The sequence below is a fragment of the Talpa occidentalis genome, unplaced genomic scaffold, assembly GCF_014898055.3.
Source record: "Talpa occidentalis isolate TD23 unplaced genomic scaffold, MPIMG_talOcc4v2.1, whole genome shotgun sequence".
In the NCBI taxonomy this organism is placed as follows: Eukaryota; Metazoa; Chordata; class Mammalia; order Eulipotyphla; family Talpidae; genus Talpa; species Talpa occidentalis.
Window position 1 is genome coordinate 154,495,029 of NW_026555331.1, and position 27,335 is coordinate 154,522,363.

The 27,335-nt window shown below is 66.5% G+C and overlaps 1 protein-coding gene across 1 annotated transcript; it reads right to left on the reverse strand.

The window, feature by feature from the left end:
- Positions 1–5,693: 5,693 nt before the first annotated feature.
- On the reverse strand, positions 5,694–26,846 carry PAXIP1 (PAX interacting protein 1). The gene is made up of 21 exons (XM_037516300.2): positions 26,754–26,846; positions 24,660–24,794; positions 22,458–22,501; positions 20,388–20,451; positions 18,007–18,120; positions 16,352–16,978; positions 15,297–15,957; positions 14,815–14,909; positions 14,270–14,365; positions 13,582–13,719; positions 13,064–13,185; positions 12,552–12,736; positions 11,719–11,762; positions 10,958–11,028; positions 10,051–10,153; positions 9,229–9,397; positions 8,393–8,493; positions 6,528–6,662; positions 6,374–6,449; positions 6,226–6,286; positions 5,694–6,065 (listed from the first exon to the last, which is right to left on the reverse strand). The coding sequence occupies exons 1-21, from the start codon at positions 26,832–26,834 to the stop codon at positions 6,050–6,052; spliced, it is 3,138 nt and encodes a 1,045-aa protein (XP_037372197.1). The 5' UTR covers positions 26,835–26,846; the 3' UTR covers positions 5,694–6,049.
- Between the last annotated feature and the right edge of the window lie 489 nt (positions 26,847–27,335).

A 27,335-nucleotide genomic window follows, 5' to 3' on the forward strand; every position in this document is an offset into this window, starting at 1 on the left:
CTCCCGGCGTGCCACCGTCCAGCCACGTCCACGGCGGGAGCTGAGGGCCGAGCAGGCAGCTGCCCAGTAGGAGGGGCTCTTGCTGACGGCTGGGAGACCCTGCTGGCTGCCCCCTGCGGGACGGCTCCTGGCCGGCTGCCGCCACCTGCCTGACCGGCCAGCCCGGGGCGGGGTGACAGCGGCAGAGGCAGTGGCCGTGCGGGAGGACCCCCAGGGGCCCGTGCCACTGCGGCTTCAGGGCTCCCTGAGGGACGGCTCCCTGCATCCCCGGCTCCTCGGCCGCGGCCAGCCGTGGCCTCTGGGCCCCAGAGTTCCACTTCTCAGCCCTCCCCAATGCCCACTCGTCCTGTCCTGCGCTCTGGGCCCCTCTCCTCGGGTCTGTTCACCCCCCACCTGCAGCGCAAGCTGCCCCTGGACCCGCATGCCCAGGCTCCTCCCGCCCTCCAGCGCGCCAACGTCCCAGCCTCGCCCGACACCCACCTCGGGGTGCTGTGGACAAACATGCAGGTCTCGGCCCTGCTCTCGGCTCAGCAGGGCCATGAGCAGCGCCACAGGGAAAAGCCACGCGCGCCTGCGGGCCACGGCTCGGCCCCGCTCCCCCGGGGGCCCAGTCCCTGAGTCTGAGCCAGCCTGCCCCGCCCCTCTCCCCCAAAGGAAGCCAGCCCCAGCCCGGGCCCCAAAGCACGCAGGCTGCCTCTCCCGCCTCCCTGCTGCAGGCCCACTCCTGACCCCTCTCCACACCCTTCAGCCGGGCCACCCCCACCCGGATACAGGCCCTGGAGCCCCCCAGCAGGCAGCCCTAGGGCCACACCCACACCCCCTCCACCCTCTGCCTCTCCTCGGTGACACCCAAAGCCAGTCTGAGCGGGTCACGGCCCCATCGGGGTCTGGCCTGGGGTGTGAGAGGTCAGCTTGGGGCAAACCCAGTGGCAGGCCGGGCCCTGAGCAGCCCCCAGGCCTGTCCCTCGCGCAGCTGCAGGCCTCTGTTTTCATCTGGCCGCAGGCATGGCCAGCGCTGCCCGGCGCGTGGGCTCCCTGGACGTGCGCCCTGGCTGACGGCCCTGCCCGCCCACTGCTTCCTGGCTTGGCTGCCGCCCGAGACCCTGGCGACCCCCAGCAGCCCTCACAGGAGCTCGCAGAGAAAGGGGCAGTGGGAGGTGCTGCTGTGCCCAGGGGGCAGCCAGCTGCGGTGTGAGGGCTGCTGCGCCCCCGCCCTCCCGACACAGCGGTGAGCAGGAGCCGGAGGGGCCTGACCCGGGGGCGCCTTTGCCGTTTTGCCTCCAAACTAACCCCCAGCCCCAGGAACTCACGAGCCTGGAGGCCCCTCCTAGTGTCCACCCAGCGAGCGCCCCAGTCTTGCAGCGTGGAGACCCCGCTGCTGCCCCAGCTGGGGGCTGGGGACTTACCTGGAGATGCGGCGCTGCTCTCCGTGGTGCCTGCACCCGCAGTTCTTTGGCGCTTTGGTTCCCAGAGCACAGGAGCACCCCAGGACCGCAGGCTGCTGGGCCGCCTCCCTCCTTCCGCGCCTCCTGCAGGGCGTCTCCCCACTGGCCTCGCCTGGGGGCCCTGCAGGTCTCTCACCTGTGTGGTCCCCAGTGACCGTGAGGAGAGCGCCTGCCTTGCCGATAAGCACCGTGAGGAGCACTCGGGGGCCTGTGAGGTGCCGCGGCAGGTGGGCGGCCGTGGAGACGCTGCTCCCCAGAACCAGGGTGCCAGCCCCTGGGCGCCCCTCCTGCCCACCCTGCCTGCCCCCCGGCAAGTGCAGGCGCAGGAGCCCAGAGCAGGGAGGACCCCGGGTCCTGCCCACCTGTCCCGACCCGCGGGATGCGAGGCACGGAAAGAGAAGGGCTGAGGATTGAAACGAGGGCTTGACAACCTGACGCTAGCGGTTGCTTCTTTTTCCTTTTCCTTCTCTTTTCCTTTTCCCTGTCTGTCTACCTTCCCTGGCCAGTCTCTGCTCCTCTCGCAGCGCTCTCCTCTCTCGCGCTTCTCCTCTCAAATCTCTTTTCTCCTCCTCGCTCTCCCGCGCTCCTCTTACACCCTCGTAGCTCCTCCCCCGACCTCCCAGTCTCGTGAGCTTTACAGGAAAAACCTGCGTCTCCGAAGGCGAACCGGTAAAGCGAGCTCATGCACGCATACGCACCACGGCGCGGACTCCAGACGGCTCCGGACACCCAACCTGCTCCCCATCCCTCGGGGGACTGCCTGGGCCCGGCCTCCGACGCCCCGAGGCACAGCAACAAACATCCTCCCGCTCTCCAGCGAGCAGCTCGCCGAGCCCCTGGCCACCGGGTCCATGTGAAGTGGGGTGCCCGGGCCCCACAGCGCTCCTCGGCTTTGCAGGCGCCCACAGGGCAGCTCTGAACACGCGGCGCGCCCACCCGGAAGCCGCAGGAGAGACTGCCCGAGGCTGCCTCGCCCTCTCCGCCAGCTGGGACCAGCCAGCGCCCCGGCCGCACCCAGCCCCGGCCAGACCTGGAGACGCCGCCCCTCTGGGAAGCTCGGGGCTGGCGGGCGGGCGGGCTTCCTGGGGGCTGGGCAGACACACCTCAAAGTCCCACGGGCCTCAGCGCCGAGGCCGGGGCTGGACACCTGGGCTCAGCAGGGTGAGGACAGGGTGAGGCCCAGCAGAGGGCGGTGGGGATGGGAGGGAGGCTCCAGTGTCCACCCCGGTCCAGCCGTCGTCCTGGTCCCAGAGGGGCTGCTCATGTGGGCAGCAGACAAGCCCACAGCGAGTCCCGCGCGAGGGGGGCCTGTCGGGCGCACCTGGGAGGCGCCGGGGTGCTCCGCCGTCATCTGGACTCCGGGCTCCGCTTTAGCAGAAACACCTGCCCCCGGGCGGGCCCTGAGTTGATGCTGGGAGGCCAAGGACCCGGTGCCTGCGCGGTGAGCCAGCCCCAAGGACACGGCCCGACTCCTGGGGAGGGAGCTGGGGGGCCAGGCCTCGCAGAGAGGCCCCCGAGCAGGAGGGGTGCGAGCAGGCCCAGGGCCAGCACAGGACACGGCTCGGGCTGGCGGCCCCTGTCCCCGCCCCTCTGGCCTCTGTGTGACCTGAGGCAAGTGTCCGGACCCCTTGGGCCCAGCCCCCCGGTGAAGCAGGGAGTGCCCGTTAGGCCAGCAAGGGGTTCTCCACGGTGCGGGCAGAGTGGGCAGAGGAGTCCCGAGCCCTCGGTGGCTTCTTCAGCCTTTAATGCTCTTTCGCCACCATTTGTAGCGAGGCGCCCGGGTCGGGGGCCGGGGGCTGGCGGGCCTCCCAGCGCCTGTGGGTCTGCTCTTTCTGGACCCCCTGGGTCTCTCATGGGCTCCGCCACGCCGTCCTCTGTGACGCTGCCCCGTAGGCCCAGCGCCGGGCCCGGGTGCGCCCACTCTCGCCGGCCTGCACACTCCAGGTGTCCCCCGTCAGGCCGCGCCCCATCCCGCGCCCCCAGCGCCTCCCGCATCCAAGGCCGCAGGCGACGGCCACAGAGGCCGGCGGAGCAAGAGCGGGCGTCTTCGTCGCCCCGCGGTAAGTCGGGGGGCAGAGCAGCGGTCGGGCTGCCAGCGAGCGGCCGCGGCCATGAAGCTATGCGGACGCGGCAGAGCGTCTGTGACTCGGCTTGATTTTTTTAACAAAAGAAACTGGAGTTTGCATTTCAGCGGCGGTTGAACGACGGGTTTCCGGGGCTGGGGGAGGCACTGGGAGTCCCACGGCCAGGACGCCTGTGACCCTGCCCGGGCCCGGGTTGCAGTCCTGGGGGCGAGGCCGAGCCCTCCAGTCCACGAGGCCCATCCGCCAGCAGGTGAGGCCTCCCCCGAGCCCCCCCTCTCTTCCCACCTCCCCGCTCCTGCCTCCCCTCTCCCCTGTCCCCGCCTCCCTTCTGGCCGCCCCAGGCCTCGGCACCTCCCGGCCGGCAGCTCCAGGGACAGCAGGCTGACCTCGCGCAGAGGCCTCCTGCCTCCTCTAGCCTCTAGGCTGAGCCCGGGCCACCAAGGACGGGCCCAGCGCGTTGCTCACAGCGCCCACCCTCCCCGCCCACAGGCCCAAGCGCCAGGAGCTGGCCAGCCTCGCGTGCAGGTGCGCCGGTGCCGCTGCACCTGGGCGTCAGAAACCAGAGCTCAGGCCTGGCGGGGCCACGGCAAACACCAAGACGGGAGGGAGCGGCCCCGCGGCTTCCTGGGGCTGTGGTCTCGAGCCGCCAGCAGAGGGCAGCAAAGGAGAGGCTCTGGGTCCCGTCCAGCCACAGACGCCCCAACACAAGCCAGGTGTGCTGCGGTGCAGGAGGCCACCATGGGGGCCCAATGTGCCTGTGGCGACAAGAGAGGGCGCAGAGCCGAAGGGCCAGGCACTGCCCGAGCTCAGGGGGGCAGGGGTCCGGTGGGCCGCCAGGAGAGGTGGTGCTGGCTCCACTCCCAGGGCGGAGGTCCGGTGGGGTCAGGGCAGGGGAGGGACAGATTGAGGACAGAGGCCTGAAGCCTGGAAGCTGCGTTGGGGTGGCCAGTGGCTCCCTGGGGGCCCGGGGCTTCAACACCACCTCCTCAAGGGCCCGGAATGGAAGCTAAGGCCAGGAGCCAGCCGGAGACTCAGCCCCACTGCCCGGCAGGCAGCCGGCGGGGCGGCAGGACTTGCGGGACGGGGCCGGGACTAACACCTCCTGTTCCGGCCTGGACACTCGCCCGCCCTGGGAGAGACAAAGGGAGAGCGGCGGGCCCGGCCCCCGCGCCCCGTGGCTGGCCAGCTGGGGCCCTGCCAACCCAGGGCGGCCCCAAGGCCCCGCCCCAGCAGGAGTGGAACGCAGAGAGCTGTCGCCAGCCCTTCCTCAGGTTGGGAAGAGGACGCCGGGGGCCAGGCCTCGTGGACACTGAGGGATGATTTCCCCAGGCCCACAGGACACAGCCGCGGGGATCCCCGATGCCCAGGATCCCTCAGGGTGGACACACCCCCAGCCCCAGGGCTGGGGCTCTGCATGGCTCTCGCGTGTACCCCACTGCCAGCACCAGCTGGAGGGCTCCCGAGGAGCCCCGGAGCGGCCCGGACAGGGCAGGGCTTCAGTGGAGGGGTGACGCCTCTGACACGACCCCCGCACCACCTCCGCCAGGACGCCTAATGACCGCACCGCCTCAGCGCAGGGGTGAAGCTTGGAGCACTCACCACAGGCTCGAGCCACACCCTGGCCTGTGGCAGATGGAGCCATGCCCGGGTCCTCTTCTGGCCCCGGCCCCCTGGAGCCCCCACTTGTGCCGACCCCCAGCCGCCCCTGGCTGCGAGGCTGCCTGGAGGACGTGGTCGAGGGCGTCCTCGCGCGGCAGGCGCAGCGGCCCAGCCCCAGGCGCTGTGCGGGCAGCCGTAAGCAGGCTGACCTCGGCGCCATCCACTTTCCAATACGCCACGTTTTTAATATTCTCTGGGTCAAAGAGCCTTTTCAGGTGCGCCGGAAGCCGCGGGAACGTGCGCGACCATCCACAGGGCCCGACGCCGGCCCTCGGCGGCAGCGACGGACGCCCCTACCCGCGCCCGCAAGCCGGGTGGCAGCAAGGCGGGACAGGAGGGCGGGCTGGTGCCTGTGACGCCCGAGAGGCGCCCTCCAGAGACGTTCCTTAGAGAACATTCACTAAAAAATATATTGCCTTGAAATTTCATGGCAAATGGGATCCCGCTGGATGGAAATCTTACAAAGCATGCAAACCTGGGACAAAGGACCCGCTCAACTCTAAGTTCAAAAGTACATTTATTTAAAACGTGGGAAAGTTATCAATATAAAAGAAAAGAGTATAAGAAATAAAAATAATCAAAGTACAAAACATTTCAAGTTTTAACATCCATAATTTAGATAGCAAGATCTTTATTTACACCATTTCATCTGCAGCTTCCGCTTATCTAACAGTGTCGTGGAAACAGTTCCGAGCCAGCCACTGAACCAGGAGCCTAATGTGGGCTCCCGAAGTCTCATAACACAAGACATAATTCACGTTCCCCCGGGGGGATCACATCTCAACGAGATGCAGCACAGTCACTCTGCTCGTCTTCCCGGCTGGAAAACAAGCGCCCGGCCGGCACGTGCCGGCGGCGGCATCAGTTGAACTTATACGTGGCCTCGTTGAGGAAAAGTCCATTCGCCTGTCCCGCCGCAGCGCGCCCCAGCCCCGGGACCCGCCCCCCCCAGCTGATCCCCTTCGACTCACCCGCACCACATGGCGGGCGCCGCCCCGGGGCCCCCCCAGCCAGCACCGCTCCCTCTCAAAGGATATGACTCGTAGTCCAGGGTCTGCGTGAGCACGCCCGTCAGCACGAACTCCGCGTTGTGAACGTCTGGGGGACAGCAGCGCGGTCAGCGGCCACGCTGGTCCCGCCCGCCCGCAGCCTGCCCGCCCGCCCGCCGCCCGCCCCCGCGCGTACCCATGCCCCTGGCAAAGTACTCCCGGCACAGGTGCAGGTCGTTCTCGCAGGAGATCAGGATTATCTCCGACAGACTCTGCGGGGGGAGAGGGCGCGGTCACTGCAGGGCGACCACCTGCTTTCCGGCGAGGAGGCGTCCCCAGCCGCCGCCCACCTTGTTCTGCTTGTGCTCCAGGAGCTTCCGGAAGGAGGGCTGCTTGGTCAGCACCTTCCCGCCCGCGCACTCCACAATCGCTCGCATGGTGGACAGACTCGGGCAGATGCCGGGGGTGATGTAGAAATACTTCGCCTAGAAAGCAACGCGAGCGCGCGCCGTTTCAAGCCGCTGTGCGTTCCCGAACTGTGTCTCCTCACAATCCCGCCCTGACCGTTTCCGTGCCTGGCTCCCTGCGGCGAGAAGGGGCCGGCAGCCCCCCCGTCTCCAGCCTGGCGTGGGGCTGCAGGGACCCGGCCGGGTACTCTGCGGGTCTGCTGACCCTAAGGGCCTGTCCGGCCGCCCTTTTGTTGCCTCCAGTTCTAAATCCTCAGCGAGGCCAGGAGGGCCCGTCAGTGAGGGGCAGCGCCCAGCCCTGCAGGGCGCCGTTCAGATGCATCGAGGGCACAAAGCTGGCTCACGCCAGGAAGGCTGCGCGGCCCGGCCCAGGGTGTGACCAGAACACCCGGGGCGGGGGGAGGGGGGGGAACCGATGCATAAAACACACGCCTCACTTAGACATCACGAGGGGTGACGGGGGACCCCAGAAGCTGACCAGCGGACGCCTTGTTGCTAAGATGGAAACCCTGGCTGGGGAGCCGGGGCGTGATCTCCAGGACAGCACGAGCCGCCCAGCAGCGAGCAGGGCCGGGGGCAGACTCAGGACCGTCCTCCCCTTCTCTCCCCTCCCCTCCCCTCCCTCACAGCCGCTGCTGGAAGATTCTTCTCTCAGTAAACGGCCAGGCTCTGGCTCTTCGGCAGCTTCCTGGCCGTGCAGCCTGCCCCACGCCCTCGTGTCTCAGTGTGGCGCTGCCCGACGCAACAGTAAATAGTTTGGGGCCTGCCCGGTGGCACAGGGGCCTGAGCGCAGCGCTGAGGCCGTCCGCAGCCTTTGCAGCTCGAGTTCGATCCCAGCCGGCCCTGGCCGGGAGCAGCCCACGAGGCGCACAGACCCCTCCTGCCGCCCGCTGCTCCCCTCAGCAGTGCTTTCGGTCGTCTGCCTGTTCTGCTCCCCGCTCTGTCTCTGGGGAGTCCTCTCGCCCCCCCACCCCCACGACTCTGGCCTGCACCCCAGTTGTTAAAAAATAAAAAAAAAAAACCAGTCCGAGCGCTTGAATAGGTCACATGAGCTGTGTCATTAGAAGCGACGAGACTGACGATGCCAGGAGAGGCGGAGCAGCCCCGGGACGGCCACAGAAGCCTGCCCGCGTGGCCTCCCCCGAGCCTGCCTGCCCCGGACGGGCCGCGGGCCCGCACCCCCTCTTGTTCTCTGCGTGTTCTCTGCCCTCATGCAGAACGGGGGATGGTCTGAATGATTAAGGTTTCATTTTCTAGCAGCCTCACTCCGAGTGCGCTACAGACACTACTTCGCTTTGAACCACTCGGGGCAAGGCCTGACCGCCTCAAGCACACGTGCACTAGCTCAGTCCCGGGGCTCATTTGGCCCCTAATTAGACGCATGAAGAGCAGACCGTCCTCACGCACGCACGCTGCTCTTGGACCAAAAGGGATTTCCAAGCTGAGCATTAACAAATATTTAAAAACATTTAGACCTGAATTAGACACATTCAAGCCTTTTCTCCACATCTCCTCCGTCCCACAGCTGACACCCCACAGTACCACGACGGCTGCAGGAGCAGCAGCGGCAGCTGCGTGTCCCAGGATGGACGCCCCGACAGGGCTGCTGGCCCGGCATTGTGAGCCTGAATCCCGGAAGGCCTGGGGGACACGGCAGGGCCGCCGGTCCCCGAGAGCAGGGACCCTCTCCTCTGGGCACCCCCGCCACACCGTGGCCCCAGACGCCCGTGCACCCTCGCCCAGTGTACCTTGAAGAGCGGGGCCACATGCGCCCGCTTCAGGGACTCCTCCAGGCTGAAGGAGAACAGCACCTCGGCCTCGGCGTCGCGGAGCAGGAAGCTCTGCTCATCTGGAAGGGAGGCGGTGCTGGCGGTGCGGCCTGGCGGCCCCGCCCCTCGCACAGGGGCCCGCCCGGCCAGATTTCATCCCCTGTCCCTGAGAACCCCGCCCGGGGGACGCGGCAGACTGTCCTAGAGTACGGGAGCGCTGGGCCCTCCTGTGGCTCCGCCGCCTCGGCCGTGAGCTCACGCCGACGGCGGGGCACCAGGCCCGGGGCCGCCACAGCGCGGGTGTGGACGGACCACCATGGCAGCCACGCGACCACCTCGGGCTGACGGGCTTCAGTGCCTCTGTGCTGGGGCGCGCAGACCCATAGCGAGGAAGACCCGAGGCGGGGAAGCTGGTCACCAGGCCAGGGCCTGTCCCACAGGCTGGGGGCTCGGCGGGGTGGGGGCGGCACGTCCACACGGGGAGGGTGAACGCAGCTGCTCGGGGCCACTGAGGCTGAGCTTGCTCTGCGCTCCGGGCACTCGGTTCCCGGGACACTCGCTTGCCCTCCCGGGCCACCTCCGCATGGCTGCTAGGGGAGGGGTCACTGCGGAGCGGGGAGGCGGGCGGGGGGGACCCCCAGGCTGGGGGGCACCGCCTGGCCTCCCTGACAGCAGACTCCCACCCAGCAGAGCATCGGACAGGGCGGGGACCAAGCTGTGAGCCCGGGGCCGCGGGCAGGGCAGGGCCAGGGATTAAAGGCTGAATCGGGGTGGACAGGGACGCGTGTCTGGCGGGAGAGGGAGGCAGCGCTCACCCACGAACTCCTGGCGCCGGAAGCACTCCTCCAGCCACTCGGGCGTCACCACGTGCCGCGCCACCGAGATGGCCGTCAGGAACTTCACGGTGCGCGTCACCTTGCTGGCGATGAGGTGCGTGCACTTCTGCGCGGACTCCGCCACCTCGCCGCCCAGGATGTAGAGCTTCTGCGGCCACGACACACACAGGGGCTGGGCTGAGTCGGAGGAGCCGCGTGGCGGCACCGGGCGCGCTCGGGCAGGAGACGTGGCCAGGAGGAGCAGCCCCAGCGAGCGCAGATTCGGGCGGGCAATGCACAATTTGGGGGCAACGCACAGAGCCAGCCCCCCGCGCCCCCCAGGGGCACCGACGACACGTGCATCCCGGGCAACACAAGGCCGGCGCGCTGGCTCGTGAGGGGGGCATGGCCCCAGGAGGTCGCCACACTCGGCCCCAGACTGGCGGACGCGACCCGCACCAATTGGCCACGGCGGGTGCAGACGCGTGGCTCGCGAGCTGATGCCTGTGCAGGCTGTGGTCAGATCGCTGCACTCACAGCGTTTACGTTCGTTTCTTCCTTAAAATCAGAACTGAAACGCGTGAATCTAACGACCCAGACGAAGTTACAGGAGCCACACCCTCCCCGGGACTCTCTCGTGCCATCAATTTTAAAACTTTCAAAGTCGCTCCGTGGCTCACAACGCACAGCCGAGACGGTCTCAGCGCCACGGCAGGCACCGTCCAGGCCCCTGGCCCGGGCCGCACAGGCTGGGCACACAGCACCCCCCACAGCACCTCCACAAGCAGCCGGCAGAGGGGATGGCGCCCCAGAGCGCCTTACCTTGACGTACTGCTGGACCTGGGCGGGCTCGAACCCGGTGAACAGCACGAAGGGGGTCAGTTCTGGCGTCAGCTTTTTGGTGGGCGGGGGGATGTCTTCAATTCTGCCAGGGAGACCAGAGCAGAGACTGGCTTTAGGCGTACCTGGAACGGCCCTGACCAGACAAGCGCCGTCGCCAGCTCCCACAGCCTCCGCAGCTCGCGCGCGCCTGGCCGCGTCTCCTTGGAGGAGAGAGAGGTGGCGAGTGACCCGCCCCTCCCTGGCACCTCCCAGGGCTCAGCGGCCGACTCTGCTCTTCCTCCCCCTCCCTCCCCACTCAAAGTAAAAGGAAGTTGGTTCTGAAAAGGCCCCCGGGCGTCCCAGGCCTCTCGGCCCTCCTACACCTCCAGACCCTGCTTTTCGCTCTGATCTCGGTGTGATATTGTGATGCGTCAAAAATAGCCACGTAGCAAGGGTTTTACCAGACAATGCAGTAATTCACGGGGCGTGGAAAGGGAGAGGGAGCCCGGGGAGATGAGGCAGGAAGGGCGAGGCAGAGCGCGCCGCAGCGCGGGCCGTGCCAGGCGGGGAGCCGCGCCCCGGGACAGCAGGGAGGGCGTCTTCCGGAGCCACCAGTGGGGGACAAAGGCCCAGCTCTGCCCGGCACCTGCGGGCCCCGGAGAACCAGGGCAGGCCGCAGTCACTGACCGGCCTGGCCCGGCAGCCGGCCAGGCCTTCCAAAGGACGGGCGCTCGCCCGCGTGTCCACACGGGCGCAGGGAGGCGGCTCTGCGCTCGCGCAGTTCGGCCCGGCCGTGAGACGCCGGGGATGTCGGGAAGCAGAGCGCAAATTTGCCCGGAGCCCCTGCTCGTTCCAGAGACGCCCCCACCGCCGCCCCTGCCCAGACCGTGCGGCCGCGCCCACCCACCTGGCTCTCTTGGAGGACGGCTGCGTGCTCACCGCTTCGTTCTGCTTCAGCTTGGGCGGGAGCCTGGCACCCTGCGATAAAGCGGCGTTTCAGCCCTCTCCCGGGGAGCACGGAAGTGCCCGAGGGCCCCACGCCACCCCGTCTGCACACAGCCCAGACGCCGGCCCCAAGGGCGCAGCCGCAGGAGCAGAAACCCCGTCCCCGCACGTCACGCCACACGTGGCTCCTGACGTACCCCGGCTGGCAGCCTGCGTGGGTCTGGAAACATACTCTTTGCGTCACACGCTCTACCAAGAAACCTCGCCCACGAGGGTGCAGGAGACCCCCCGGGTGACCAGACCGACTGCGCCATCAAGGGCGAGACGGGAGCAGGCTGTGCCCCGCCGCCTTCACCTGCCCACGCGGAGCTCCTGCACACGCACGCCTGTTCTGACCCGAACCCGCCACCTGCCGCGGGAGCCAAGTGCAGGGCAGGCAGGCCTCTGCCACCGCCCCCCGGGTCCCAGCACCCACCCGGCCTCCAAGCCGCCCCCGGGCTGCACTGGCGGAAGGAAAGGGCCCAGCTGACTGACGCGGCCCCGGGGAAGCGCCCGGGGCCCACAAGGGCGCCAGCTTGAATCTGATGGCTGCAGCCCTGCCCCCACGGGAGTCACTTGCCATGCTGACAAGCCACTAGAAGAGAAACTTCAATTCGCAAACGAGTGTGCCCCCACGTGTCTCCCACCGCTGCGGTGAGCAGGCGGGGAGCTCGCTCCACCTACCATCAGCAGCTCCGCAGACACTTTCAAGGGAACTCTCCAAGCGTCTAGCAAGAGAGAGACAGATTATTTCCACGACGTGACCACAGAAAGCCTGCTCTGGGGTGGCCGTCCTGGGCACATGGGGTCAGCGGTGCAAACCCTTCATTCCAGGGAAGGCGGGGACAGAGGAACCGCGGCCGCTGCGGGGGGCTCCGGGAGCTGCCGGCACTCCTGGGAAGGCTCTGGGGAGCAGCAGCCGACGCCCCTGCCACGCGTGGAGCCGGGGTCACGGTGGGGAGCCCACGCGGCAGGCCCAGGCACCACAACCCCCACGGAGCCGGGCTCGATGCTGCGAGGGGTGGGCCGAGGATGGGAGAAGAGACGGGGGCGGCTCCCAAGGTCAGGTGGGCCCACAGACGGGGCGGGGAAGCAGCAAAGCTTCCTCCCACCAAACCCCGGGCCTCGGCTGCTCAAGGAGCAGACGCTGGGCTGGGTCTGGACGGCCGTGCTCCAGTGACGTCCACAGGCACAGGGCCCAGGGCTGCGCCTTTCCGGGGTGGGGCGAGGACGGCACCCGCACCAGCAGGACCATCACGCGCGACATGGCCCGAGGACGCCACCTCCACCCTGACCAGGAGCCCGGGGCTGCCCTCAGAGGCGCCATCTCGGAAGCACAGACTAGCTTGATGTAGAGCTAACAGGAGCGCCTCCCGCTACGACAGCCGAGCTTAAAAATGCAACAAAACCCCAGCCCACGAGGCCCTGGGCAGGGCGGGCAGCCGGCAGGAGGGCGGGAGAGAGCACAGACTTCATTCAGGGTGGCGGAGCACTTCCGGCGTGAGAACCCCGCTCACCCAGGAGGCCCAGAACCAGGTGCTGCGCGGGGGCGAAGGGGTCCTGCAGGCTGAAGGTCGTGTAGCGGCTGCACTGAAGCTGCCTCAGCGCCTCGAAGTTCCCCAGGAGAATGTCCCCCAGCCACTGGGCGTTCACGCAGGGGATCCTCCACTCTTTGGCTTTCTCGTACTTTAAACCAGTCGGTCTTTTTATGAGGAAACATTAAGCGCGGGTTAGAGGCCTCTGCTCTCACCCGTATTTACTCTCCAGCTCTCGCGACGGCGCCGCAGGGCTGTCCAGAAACCCCCGCGGGGGCTGAGCGCCCCACGCCGCACACCCATGTCCCACTCCCGCCCGGCGCCACGGGGGCTCGCAACGGCTTCAGCTCAGGCACTTGTGAGCGTCGCTGCCCGTCTTTCAGCAGACCCTGGGCCTCACAGGCAGGTCTCCACGCGGCAAGGAACACGGGGCCGCGGGGCACACACCCCGGGACAGGGAAGCGCAGGCGCGGGGCGCGCAGCGCGGCGCTTACTCTTTGCAGATGAGCACGGTGTTGCTCCGGCACAGGTAGCCCGTGTACTTGGCGCCCGCCAGGTAAGCCATCAACTTCAGGTCGTCCCTGTCACTGTCGACAAATCCAGTCACAGAAATAATCTAAGGGGAAGAGAGCAGAGAAGCCGAAACACAGGGACGATTAATCCCGGCCCCTCCTCCCGAAACGTGGTGCCGCCCCCGGCGCCCAGAACAGCACTTTAAAGGCGGCAGCGGCATGCCCTGCCGAGCCACGGCGGGGCCTCTCTGCACCTGTGGCGCTGCTCAGGTGATCCCCACGGGCACTGGCCGAGCCACCCCCACCCTTCCCACTGCCCGGCGCGCCAAGGCCAAGGAGAGCCCCAGGGCTGCGCGGGCCCTGCCGCAGCGGCCACCTCGGGTGCCTGCACAGCACCAAGGACTCCGAGCGGCGGCAGGAGGAGGGGCCCTGACGCAGCTGGGGGCACTGGCGCGGGAGGACGGGGCAGCGGCTGGCGGGGGGAGCAGGTGTGGCCTCACGTGCTGCGCGCAGGGCTTCCCCCCGGGCGGAAAGGCCACGGGGAAGTGCAGGGTGCGGTGAGGCGGCACCATTCTCTTGCGCTTCAGCACGGTGTTCAGCCAGTGCGCCGTCACGCAGCGCTTCCGCTCCCGGATGGCCTGTGCAGAGGACGGGAGCCGCTGCGTCCTCACGGATGTGACGCAGGGCCGGCAGGGTCGGCTCCCCGCGCCTGGCTCCCCTCTCCCGCCTGACCACGCGGAGCAGCGACCCTGATGCCGCCCGCGGGCAGCTGCTCGCTGGGGACAGCCAGCAGCACAGAGGGCAGCGCTCGCCATGGCCCAAGTGGCGCCTCAACTGGAAATGCGAGAACTCGTCTCTGATCCTCAAGACTGAGCGCCATGGGAGCGCAAAGGCCCCACACCAGCGAGGACTGGGGTGCCCGCCCTCCCCAAGTGCAGCACAGAAGCAGCCTCCCGAGAGGCCTACCTTCCAGCGGACACGCGGTCCACAGCGGGCACTGCCCTGACAGCCCACCCCCGTGGGGCTCTGCCGCAGGGTGCCGCGGCCCCTAGCCCGTCTCCACCACTCAGGGCACAAGGCCCGGCTCTGGGCAGGGTCCCTTCCACCTCCCTGTGGCCTTCCCGTTGGCGCAGCAGACACGGGAGAGACCCCCCTCCCATCCTCAGTCCCGGAGCAGGGGCCCCTCACCTGCGTGTACACGTTGCTGACCTGGCTCTCACACAGAAGGTGCGTGCAGCGGCCAGATAAGGCGGGGTCCACGGTGCCGCCGTGTGCCTGGATGATCTGCACAAAGACAGCCCGTCACGGGCCGGCGCAGGCCAGGGTGGCAGCCACTCAGCGGGCGGAGCCCAGGTGCAGCCGCTGCGCGCACCCCCATCTCCACCCACGACAAAACAGACGAGCGCAACACTCATTCTGTCTGGAGGCCCAGAGGGAAGAGGCAGCCTCTCTCCCAGAGAGGAGAGCCCGGGGGGCTCAGGACAGAGGAGGGGACAGGCCCTGTTGGGGTCACCAAAAACCTGACCTTACTGCCACAGCCCTACTCACAGGAAGGCCACGCCCCCGAGAACCCCAAGGACAGAGTCTTAGAGAGAACACCCAATCCCTTCCCTCCCAGCTGAGGAAGCAGATCAGAAGAGCAGCCGCGGCCCCACCCCGCACTCAGAGTGCCTGGGTCTCCTCGGAAGCAGCCCCCAGACAAGGTGGCTCCGTGGGGCCTGCTGGCCACTCACCCGCTTCCAGGCGGCCAGCAGCTGCTTGTCGGACATCTGCTCCGGGTAGTCGGCCACTGCGAACACACAGCCCAGCAGGAAGCCACCCTCGGGGACTAGGCAGAACGACACCGGGAGGGGAGTTACACCCTCGGGCCTGCTCGCCAGAATCAGAACCGCCCTCTGGCCAGCGCATGGACAGGCACACCCCCTGTGGCAACCCAGGCTCTGCATCTGCGCCAAGTCACTGAAAGTAGCACCAAGGGCTCCTGCCCCGATGCACAGGGGCAGTCCCGTGGCCACCCGGCCTCCCGCAACACCAAGGAGGCTGCCGAGGGGGCATCTCAGGTCTCCAGGCAAAGGCTGTCCCCCAGGCCACTGGCTGCTGAGGCCGGCACCCACCCCGCACCCGTTCTGCACGAGCTGCAGCGTGACTCCTCACCCCGGCACCCCACCCGGGCAGGGGCAGACTTCGGGAGAAAGAGCCAAGTCCCATCACTCACGCTCCACTGCCGGGTCGTGTCCAAACAGCTGGGGCTGCGGCTGTGGCTGTGGGGGCGCCTGCAGCTGCAGGGGCGGTGGCGGCTGACCCAGGTGCTGTGCACTCTGAGCTTGCATCTGCTGCTGCTGCTGCTGCTGCTGCTGCTGCAGGCGCTGCAGCTGCTGCTGCTGCTGCATCAGGCTGTGCTGCTGCTGCTGCTGCTGCTGCTGCAACTGAGCCAGCTGCTGGTGCTGCAGCTGCTGCTGCTGCAGCTGATGCAACTGCTGCTGCAGGGCATGCTGCTGCTGCAGGGGCTGCAGCGGCTGCTGAGGGCGGGTCAGTGGCTGCTGGGGGTGCAGCTGCTGTGGGGGGAAGTGTAGCTGCTGCTGGGGGAAGGGATGCTGATGGACCTGCGGGGGCTGCTGCGGGAAGGGGTGTGTCTGTGCAGGGGGGTAAGGCTGCTGGGCCATCTGCTGCTGCTGCAGCTGCAGGATCTGCTGGGGGGGGAGATGCAGCACCGGGTGCGGCTGGGGCGGGGGCAGGGGCTGCTGCTGCGACAGGTGTGGCTCCGGGGGCCCCTTCCCGGGGCTGAAGAGAACGGCGTTGGCGTGCACGTGGCCCTGCTGGCTGTGGTTCACCTGCTGCTCGACACTCTTGGTAGGTGCTGAGAGGGACTGCAGGATCTGGAACAGAGAACATCGGCGCGGCTACCAGCAACTGCCGCCGTGCACGAAGGGTCTCTCGTGGAGAGAGCAGCGTGCCCGTCTTCTCACCGTTCAACTCAAAGGCAAGCGCCATGCAACCAGGAGCTTCGAGAAACGCACGTTTCTCCTTTGCAGCCACCAAGCACCACAATTCAATAGTGCAGGGGAGTGAGTTTGTATTGGGGGCCTCGAGTGGGAACCAAGCGGGGACAATGGAATCAGCTCTGAACTGCAGCTGACGACACACGGGCTCCCGTGGTCGGAGACGGCCGCAGACCAGCCCCGAGAACGCCCTGCCCGTGAGCGACCTGCTCCGGGAGCGGGAAACACACCGGAGCAGGCCACGCCCCCGCGCACGCCCCGAGCGACTCACGTGGGCGACGTGGGAGGGCCGGCCGGCCTGCTGGACATCGGCGCTGTTGGTGATGTTCCTGAGCGTCCGCACGGCCGGGTTCCACGTGGCGGTCATCTCCGGCCTGCCGGGACCCTGGAGGCTCTGTCCCGAGGCCAGCAGGCCGCCCCGGCCCTCCACGGGCAGCAGGCTGCCCGGCACCGGGGGCACGTTGGCGCAGAGGTTGATGAGCCCCGGCTCCTTCCCCGGGGGCAGCCGGCGCTTGGCCGCCGCCAGCTGCGGGACCTCGGCGGGCGTCCAGTTCAGGTTCCTCTCCTGCTTCTCGGGAGACGAGTCCGAGGAATCATCGAACATCAACTCCCCTTTGGGTTTCTCGGTGCTCGCTTTGGGCGAGAACGGGCGGGCGCCGGGGGGAGAGCCCTCCCGGGAAGAGGCGGGGCTGGACTTCCCGTCCGTGCTGCCCTCATCGGGGGAGTCCGGCTCCTCGTTTTCGGCCTCCTCCTCCTCCTCCTCCTCCTCCTCATAAATAATCAGACGAGGGTGATAAAAGGCTTCATCCTTCCTGGCTTTCTCGGACACGCAATCCAGGACCCAGTCCGGGGTCACGACCCGGATGCCGGCTCTCTTCAGCGCGCACTCGTACTTCTCCTGCCGGCAAGCAGAGGCAGAGCGGGGCGTCTGCTCGGTGCTCCCCGAGGCGCGCTCAGAAAAGAACTTCGGAGAGGGGTGAGTGGGCCCCGAAATCAAATACAGTCGTGCTCATGACCCAGCGCTGACGTGAAGGGGAGCCCGGCACTAAGCCAGAGCGCGCCCCTCACCTCTGCAGCCACCAAGGAGGTCAACACGTGACGTCACCAGCGCACGCGCCACGCTGCCCCACAGGCTGCGTCTCCCGGGTCCACTCGGCGCCGGCCCTGCCGGCCACAGCGCTCCCGCGTCAGGGTGCAGAGGACCGGGCGGGCGCCCCGCCTCGGTGAGCTGCCAAGGCCGACCAGGCGGGGCTGGGGGGCTCCCACCCGCCCCCACCTTACCCAGCGCACGTGCTCCTACTTCTCAGGTCAAATACGGTGACGTGGGATCAGACTGAGAGCAGCAGGAGAAACGGAGGCCACGGCTACACGTGGGAACCTCCCTCACGGGACTTCCCACCACGAACGTGCAGCTGGGCTTTCCACGGGGCCCACAGGGCGCGTGTGTCGGGGAGGTGGGTGCCGGGCCCGGGGGCGGGGGGGCCTGCAACGCGTTTCCAGAGGCGGCGCTGCTGACCTGGGCCACGCGGCCACCAGCGCTTGGGAGAGGCCTGAGCGGGCCGGGCCGGGCGTGGTTTTACACGTTCCCGAGGACGTTACACCAAGGACGTCCCCAGTGCACAGTCATGCTCGGGACAAGATCTTTTTAAAAACTGTGACGAAGACTAACCACCTATTTTCACAAATAATAAGAAACTGAAGTTTACTGGAAACTCTAGAGATTAAAAATATTTTCCTATTTCCTCCATGAAATAAGCCCCAATCCTAGTGAATTTACAAGTCACGTCTGTATCAAATAAAACTTCATCAAATCACCCCCTTTGTGGAAAGACAGGGCTAGATAACACAAGCCGAGAAGATGAGCTTTAGCAGGTCAGTGTGATAACAAAGCCCAGGAAAGACGGGACCAGACACGCCGGCTCTTACCCCCTTGGGCTCTGGAACCACCAGGTGCGTGCACGTCTTGTTCAGAGTCAGCTGGCAGTGCCCCCCGTAGAAGGTCAGCAGAGCCCACAGGGCGCTTCTGTCTTCAGCAGAGACCTGGTGGACAGCGAGGTCAGCCCCCGCACCCCCGCCCGGCCTCACCCCACCTCGGAGCGGGGAGGCCCCAGTGGGAGAAACTAAGATTCTGACTAGTCAAGTTTTGTCATAAAACTTTCATTCCTAGCACACTCGTTTTGCTGACATCCGTCTTTGTTGCCTGGTCACACCCAACGGTCAGAAACAGTGCCCGCAGCACTGCTGCTTCTCTGGGGGAGCTGCCCCAGGGAGACCAGGAATGAATTCTGAGAAATAGAACTCTAGAGTCTGCAAGACAAGAGAAGCATTTAAAAAAAAAATAAAGGTATGAGAGCTGACTCTAATACTGTAACCAAGTCCAGTTCTTTCTGGACCAATTTAACAGTCCCTGAGAATCCTGAACTTCGTCCACTGATTTTTCCACCAGCGTGAAGAACCAGCACGTCAGCTTCTTCTCAGCTGTCACGACGCGGCTCGCCAAAAATCCCCCATTTCCCATCTAACTTTTTCTGTATAACTCAGGAAACTATTTCGGATTCCAAACTGCTCTGAACGCTGACAAGAACGCGTCAACGTATGGTCACCTCTAGAATCACTGTATCTGTTTAATTTAGTTGATGTCACAGGACAAGCAGCAGAATGTCGTTCTCATTAAAGGCTTTCATAACGACACCGGCTCTGCGGGTCAGCAGAGGTGAGACTGCACTCTGGCGATGCAGACACCGCCCATGAGCCACCACAGCATCCCCCCTGGGCCCGAGGCGCTGGCCCCTGGCCCCGGACAGCCCTGGCCACGTCAGGACATGTGTGGCACCAGCCACAGGGAGCCTGGCCAAGTCCCGCCAGCCTGTGTCATCACAGGGCCACGTGTTGCTGTGGAAAGAGCATCAGGGAGGGAGCCCCCAAATTAGCTTATGTCCCCTGGAAGCATCTATGAGCCAGATTCTTCATCAATGTACAAGTGGGTAAAATGACCCAAACACCGCTACCGCCGCATTCAGTGAGTCTGCATCAGCTTAACCAAGAAAGGTCTTCCCATACCAAACATTAACAAAAGTTCCAGGTGGAGGGGGAAAGGGATGGGACTAGGGGGACATTTTATTTCATTTTCATGCTTTTCCGTATTTTCCAACGTTTCAAGCGCAGCAGCTCAGCTAGCGGGCTGGTGCCGTGCAAGTGGCTTTAGGCATGGCCGTCGGCTCATCTCCAAGGCTACCTCAGCCACGTGCTGGGTGCCCTGTGCACCCTGCCCCTAGATCTGGGCACGTTCCTGAGCTCAGACAACTGCAGGGCAGAGAACACACACTCGGGTTCCTGTGCTGCTGAGCGTCCCTGGCCCTGCCCGCTCTGGGCACACACCTCGCCCTGCGGTGCCGCCTCTGGGCAGCTGTACACTCATTCCGCTTTGCCACCCACTGAGGCCTGCATTCTAACGGATCAGTGTGAGCCCTGGTTCGTTAAGAAAATTCTCCAGGAGCCTCCCTGGTGGTGCAAGGGGTTAAGACGCAGCCTGTGAAACTGTCAGCAGCCTCTGCAGCACGAGGCTAGGGAGCAACCCGCACGGCGCAGCAGACCTCTCCTGTCTCCCCGCTGCTCCTCTCACCAGTGGATTTCAGTGGATCCATCTGTTCTGCTCCCCACTCTCTCTCTGGTGAATCCTCTCACCCCCCACACCTCTGGCCCATACCCCAGTTCTTATATGCATAAATGAATAAATCTTAAAAAGAAAAAGAAAATTCTCTACTTTTATTTCTGACTGAATTTTCCTTTCCATCCTCTTAATTTCACCTTTACTCTTTTATATTCAAGTTTTAAGTCTTTGTAATTCCTAGGATAAAAAGCCCACTTTCACCCACTAAACTTTTAAATCTTTTTTTTTTAAGATTTATTTATACAAGAACTGGGGTACAGGCCAGATGTACGGGAGGGTGAGAGGACTCACCAGAGCCAGAGCGGGGAGCAGAGCAGGCAGAAGGACCGAAGCACACTGCTGAGGGGAGCAGCGGGCGGCAGGAGAGGTCTGCGCGCCATGCGGGACCCTCCTCCGGTGGCCGGGGAGCAGCCGGGGATCGAACCGACGCCGCAGAGGCCGCGGGCAGCTTCACAACCCAGCGCTCAACCACTGCCCTGAACTTTTAAATCTTAAAGCGAAGCACGAACATGCGTGTCTCTTAAACACACAGGTCAGGAACAGCTTGTCTCAGGGCGGCTTGCGAGCCGGCTGTGAACCAACCCTTGGCAGCGGGGTCGTCGCGCCAGCGCCACGAGGCGGCCTGTGTCGGGCTTACCTGAGAGAGGCAGGCAGTGACTCCAAAAAAGATCTGGCACGACTCCGGAGAAAAACCGTTCACTCTGTTTTATCAAATTAAGATTCCAACGAAATGCAGTCAGGACCATCCCTTTCTCCCCTACACCCTCCTCGGCTGTCTGGACACGCCGCGCCCCCTCCACCCCGACCTTCCATTTAGAAGAGCCGAACTACGCTGCCCAGAGCGCCGCCGCTGGGACCAGGAGAGCCGCCCGCAGGCTCCATTGGCACCATGGACAGCGGCAGAGGCCTTCACAGGAAAAGCACCCGCCAGCTTACAGCTCCCCACACACACGTGCATTCACAACACGCGGTACACACGCGAGCACGGCACAGCGACTATCCTAAGCCACCTAAAAGTCTCGAGCAGGGCCTCTCTGGGGGCGCAGGGGTTAAGCATCAGCACTATCACGCTGTCCGCAGCCACTGCAGCCTGAGTTGGATCCCCGGCCAAGGAGCTACCTACACGGCGCAGCAGACCTCTCCTGCCTCCCCACTGCTCCCCTCAGCAGTAGATTTCAGTAGATCCGCCTGTTCTATTCCCCAGTCTGTCTCTGGTGAGTCCTCTCACCCCCCGCCCCCCACACCTCTGGCCGGTACCCCAGCTCTTGTATGCATAATGAATCCATTTTAAAAAAGTAAACAAATAAATAAAGAGCATCGAGTAAGTTTATTCCAGAAGGAAAGGCTGACGTGTGACTCGCTGTGCCTGCTGGGGGAGTGGACGGGCCACCACCGGCTGTCACTGCGGACAACATGACTGGCCTTCGGTGTTTTCAGACAAGAGCAAGAACAGATCCTTCCCAAGGCCTTCCCAAGTCTGACGTGGACAGCAGCCCTTGGCCCCACTCGCTGACTGCGCCGGGCCGCGGCACGGCCTCCAGGTGCCTGAGCTCTGTAGCCTATTTCCAGCAAGCACAGTGGCTTTTTGGTTGAATTTGAAGCATCAAAAAATCAGAAATGGGTAAAAGCATAACTTCCCTTCCTCTAGGAGAAAAGCAGACCTACTGAGAGAGGAGGATCAAGACAGATCCCACCGAAAGGTCTACCGCAATCTGGAAGCTCTGATGCGTACCCTGAGACACCCCACACAATGTGAGCTGGCCACCCCCAGACTCCCCTGGGCTCCAGGAACCCCCATCCTGCCACCGGTCTGTCTGTACACAAAGAAAACAAGCAGGACAGGAACCTCCTCAACGTTCCAGATTCTGGCTTAGATGCTGGAGCTGCTACAGAGCTGCCTGAATCTTCTCCATCTGGCTGCACTGCCCTGTGAGCTTCTGGTATGGGGAAACCCCTTGCCTCTGGGACGCAGTGTGCAGGGACTGCTGGCGGAGCTCCATCACAGCAAGTGACGGGGCCCCTGGCTCAGGCATGAGGTGCCCGTGTCGGGACTGCCTGCATCAGGCCGCGCTCATGGTGACCACCCAGGGAAGCCTGACGCTTTCAGGGGAGAGGAGGCAGGAGGCAGGCCGCCAAGCTGCGGCCCGCAGAGGGCCCATGCTGAGGTCCAGCCCAGCGCAGGGCAGACTGGAACGCAGGGGCGAGCGCATGCCCGCGAGCTCCATGGGGCAGAGACCAGGCCTTGCTGGACACGCTCTGTGTCCTGCACCCAACCCGGAGCAGGCGCCAACTGCACAGCCAACACCACTAACATGACTAACACGCGTGTCATAAAACCAACGCTGCTCTGACATCTCCCCCAATCTAGTCTTCAAATAACTCGTGGTTTGGTTCACATAGAGTTCAAATTCTAAAGTACCCAACCTCACTGATATCATAAAAGCAATCTGTTTCAGAGACAAAAAACTGAGGCCCAGAGGAGCAGCCCGATGTCACAAAGCCTGTGGCCGCAGGGCTGAGCCCCCGCCCCCGGCCAGAGCCAGGCCAGCCGGTCCCTCCCCAGGCGGGCAGGGCGGGCACACAGAGCCGGGCGGGCGGGAGAAGAGCAGGGACAGAGTGCACACGACACCCCAGCCCTCACTGGGGTCCGGGCTCACCAGGCGCCACCACCAGTCTTGCCTCGAGGGCCCTTCCCCAAAAAGGATACGGCAGAAGAGCTCCACACTGGACGGACAGAGTCACCCAGGAAGGCTGAAAAAAAAAAAAAAAAAAAAAACAGCAGATGACAAATGTCTTGGACGTACAATCAGGACGACGTCCCTCCCCTCGGGCGCCCGGGACCTGCGGCACCGTGGTGCAGGCCGAGCCCGCCCGCCGCAGCGCCAGGCCAGGGGAGCGTGGCCCCGGCTCACCAAGCTGTGGGCTCTAGCAGCCGCCACTCCAGACACGCAGGCACCCCTGCTCCAGCTGCAAGGCCCTCCCAGCGGGCCCGGAGCTGAGGACCCCCACAGAGCCCCCCCATGCACCCCCAGTCTGGTCTGAAGTCCGGAACCAGCGCGGTCCCGATCCGGGCGCTGTCTCAGTGAACCAAGCAGGTAGCGCTGAAAACCATGAAAAGCATCCCCCACTCTCCGGACATCTCTTCGTGCGTTCCGTGACTCGGGGTAGTTACAAAACCTGACATTAATTACTATCTTTTGGGGTAATTTATGTTTTTGAAAAATTATTTCCTCATGTCTACATTCCATTTTCTTAATGACATGAATCATTCTCCAGGAAACTCTGCTTCACAAAACTGCTACCTAAAAACGCAGCCGGGCCCCACTCAGCTGACGTGCCCGGACGTCGCGAGACAAGACACCTGCGCACGAGCGGACTCACAGGGCAGACACTCGCGGGACGCGACCCTGGCCGCGCCGCGAGGACAGACCCGCACCTTTGCGCTCGTGCAGAGGCTGCTCCAAGCGGACTCTGACCTCCCGCAAGCGCAGAGCGGCGGGCACGGGCACCCTCGTCACTTCAGGTGACGGCAGCGACCTCTCAGCTCGCACCCGCACGGCGGGTCCTCCGCAGACGGGCTGCACTGGCAGACAGGTCACTCTGCCCTCCATGGACGGCGCCCGTGGGCCAGCGGGCACTGACTGCTCTTCTCCAGGCGCTTTATTGCCACCGTGATGGTCCTGGGGAAAGTCCCGGGGCCTGGACGGGAACCGGCAGCGTCCATCAGCCACGCCGCCTCTGCCCTGCCTCAGCCCGTCTTCCCGTGGCAGCCTCCACTCTCCACAGCAACCCCAGGGACCCCGAGGCCCCCAGTTGGGCAGGATGGCGGCTGTCCCCAAACCAGAATTTCCAGTTCCCCGGTGTCTGTCTCGTGTCCAAGAGGCTTTCAGCGCCCAGGGGTGCTACGCTAGCCCTGAGCTGGGTGGGGCAGGAGGAGGGGGCCGCTGTGACCACAGGCACGTGCTCAGCAGCTTTAGGGAGGGCCGTGCTGGACCGCAGAGCCAGGCCCCGGGGCCCAGGCAGCGGTCAGCCTGGGTCTCCTCACTTTGAGACGCTGGGCCACGAAGGGGCAAGCAGAAGAGGCGCCGAGGCCCGCCCTCGGGTGGTCCAGAGCACCATGCCAGGGGGTCACGCCAGCAGTGACGAAGCAGGTGGGACGAGAGGCATACCCTCGTCCTCGGGCGCCTCACCCCAAAGGCAGAGACACCACCAGAGTGAGCCTGCGCCCGTCCAGTGGGCACGACCGACACTCCCAGCGCGGCCCGAGGCCACAGAGGAAAGCGTACGTTCCAGCGCCCTGAAGGAATGTGACGCCCGGGCTGATACCCAGTCAGTGCTTCACTCTAATGCCCAGACGTGCCCACGACAGATGAGCTGCTGCTGGGCACACGGGCGCCCAACGCGGCCCCCCAGCAGAGCCCGGGGCTCAGGCGCCCCCCTGCACCCACGCAGTGCACGCTGCCCGGCCGCCGCTAGGAGCCACCACCCGCCACGCCGCCCAGTGGCCCGCGCAACACAGGGCCGTCGGCCGAGGACAGGAAGCAGGTGGGGGCCGCACGTGCAGCTGCCTCTCAAAGCACTCGGCTGCAGGGGAGGAGGAAGGGGCCGCGCTGCCCACCGCAGCCACCTCCTGCCCGGACAGACGCATGTTCCCTGCGGACTCACTGAGGCCCCTGCTTCCGAGAGGTTTCCCGGCTTCCAGCTTCCAGACAGCCATCAAATGGGGCCTCCACGGCAGGTGCACGAGCCCGCCAGGTACAGAGACGGGCTGGCGGGCTTTGGGCCGAGGCAGGCCCTGGGGAAGGGCTCCCCACAGAGCGGCATCGGCAAGGCCTCTGCCGAGACATCAAGCTGCAACGCACTGCGTTCGGGATACCTGAAGACACAGCGAACCCGATGCCATACGCACCTTGACCACAGGCAGGTCAAAGACCTCCCGGGCCTCCCCCACCTCCGGGTTGTCCCCGTCTTCGGAGATGATGTGCGAGGCCAGCGCGTTGTACGACACTTCCTTGGCTCTCCCGGCCTTCAGCAACTGGATGACCTTCAAGAAAACCACACGAACATTTCACTGTGGGTTCAGACGAGCTGCGAACAATAAAGATCTCTCCACCAGGACGGGCAGCCTTCCCTCCTGGGCAGTCAGCATGAAACAGCGGGGATCAACGGCAAGGAAGGACGGAGGCACCGCGAGCCAGGAAGACAGAGCCACAGATGCGGAAAGGCCTTCCAGGCGGAGACAGGTGAGCCTGCCGGGTCAGGTGGGGGGAGGGAGCGCGGCAGGCAGCGGACACGGGCCTGGGCAGAGAGGGCCGCGCTTCCTCCTCCAGCCCCAGACACTCGGGTCTCCTGCAGGCGCCCGCGGGCCCTAAAGCAGGACATGGTTCCAGAGGAGGTCCCCATGGCGTGCAACCACACTGGGCTGGCTGCGGACTGCGGCCAGGAGACCTGGGGCAGAGCACGCAGGGAACAGAGGAGGTCAGCAGGCACGGCCAGGAGGAGGAGGAGGAGGCCCGGGACAGGCACGCCCAGGCCAAACCTGCACAGGGCAGAGGCTGCAGGCAGAGGCCCTGCCTCCTCGCCCAGCAGAAGCCCTTTGCCAGGGAGCCATCAGCACAACAGGAAAAGGCAGCCAGCTAGCTGGAGGGGGTAGGGGGCAAAGTGGAAAGGGGGGGCCCCTCAAAGTGGAGAACCCAGTGCACAGGAGGCTCCAGGCCTCGAGGAGACCCCGGGTGTGAGGACGAACAGCTCCCAGGAGAGCGGGGCACCTGGCGGCTCAGTGGGCTGCTGTCACACGGGGACCCCGCAGACAGGCCCCGCTGCAGAGCTGGGCGAGGGCCACTGGCCACAAGCCCCCAGCCCCTGACCCTGCTGCCTTTCCCCTGGGCCTGACCTCAGTGGCCCCCACACTCCCAACACTCGGGGGTGACCAGACCCGCACCTGCCCCTCCTCTCCCAGCCCTTCTCTGCTCCCTCCCGGCCTTCGCTTCCCTTCTCCCGTCCAAGCTGCTCACTGCCAGCCTCCAGCCTCATCTCCCCCTCCTCAGCACACGCGCCCGCTGCGTCTCCCTCCACACCACCCGCTCCCACCCCATGTGTCAGACCCGGGCTCCCGAGGGGCCCACACGCAGCAAGCCAGCGCCCCGCCTCCGCCCGCCTCGGGGCCCAGGCCCGGGACGCCCTGGGGGTGGCTCCTCCTGTGCACCTCTGGGGGAGGCTCTCCCCACCCCAGTCTGGGCACCCCGGCCCCACGAGGAGAGGGCCCCCTGCACGCACTGGCCTGAGGCGCACTGCGCGGACACCCGCCTGCCCCACCAGCTCAGGGACTGGCCAGGGGGCTGCTGGCCCGCGCCCTGGAAGCAGCGGCCGCGGATGCCAGCGGTTTGCCCAGGACGCTTGGGCACCTGGACGTGACTCCAAGTTGAGCGGAGGGGGTCGGACTCTCAAGCTTGTCCCGAGAGGAGCCGGGGAAGGGGTGGAGGAGGGGCCGCCACCCCGCACCCCCTCAGGGCGGCGCGCGCTGACCCTGGAGGTCAGAGCTCACCAGCCCCTGAAGTCACAGCAGGAGCAGGTGGCGCCCGGGGCCACGCGGGGAAGTCGGCGGCCGCGCTCACCTGCGCCCCGCGGCCGCGCTCGCCCTGCGCCCCGGGCTCTCCCGCCCCGGCCCCCGCCGTGCTCCGGGCTGGGCTGCCGGGCGCGACCGCAGCGCGCGGGCCTCGCGGGGGTCAGGCAGGGCCCCGCGCGGAGCGGCGCGCGCCGGGGGTGCCGGGGGTGCCGGGGGTGCCGGGCGGCCCCGTCCCAGGAGCGCTCGAGGCCCGCGCGGGCGCCGCCGACAGGTGACGGCCTCGGGCCGGGGCGCCGAGCGCGGGGGTCGGGGCGCGCCCCCCGCCCCGGCCGGCGCCCCGCGGACGGCGTCCGGCGCGGCCCCGGCCCCCGCGCCCCGGGCCGCCCCCGGGCCCGCCTCCCGGGCCGGCCGGGCCGGGCGCCCCGACGGCGGCGGTACCTGCGGGTCGAGGTCGCCCACCGCGTAGTACTTGACCTCGCGGAACATCTCCTCGGGGACGGCGGGCGGCGCGCCCGACATGGCGGCGGTCCCGCCCCGCCCGGCGGGGCTGGCTCCCAAGCGCGGCCGGCGGCCCCGGCCCGGTCCGGCGAGTCGGGGCCCCTCCCGCGCCCTCCGCCCGCCCCGCCCGCGCCGAGCCCCAGCGCGGGAGCCGCGCGCGCCTGGGCCGCACCACCCGCCGCCGCCGAGGGGGAGCCGCGGGCCCCGGCGAGCGGCCCGCGCCGCCCCGCGCCCCCGCGGCGGCCCGCGCCGGGCCTCGGGCGCCGGGCCCGCGTCGAGCCCGCGCCGGGCCCCGCCGCCCCGGCCGCCGCCGCCGCCCCCGGGGCCGCCCCGGGGGCGCGGGGTGGCCGCCCCCCCCCGCCGCGGCCGGAGTGGGCCGGCCCGAGCGAGCCGGAAGCGCCGGGCCTCCCGTCGGCTCGCGCGCGGCGCGACGGCGCAGGCGCGGGCGGAAGGGGCGGGGCCGGCGCCGGGGCGGCGCGGGCGGCGGCGGCTCCCCAGGCGGCCCGGGCGTGAGGGCGGCGC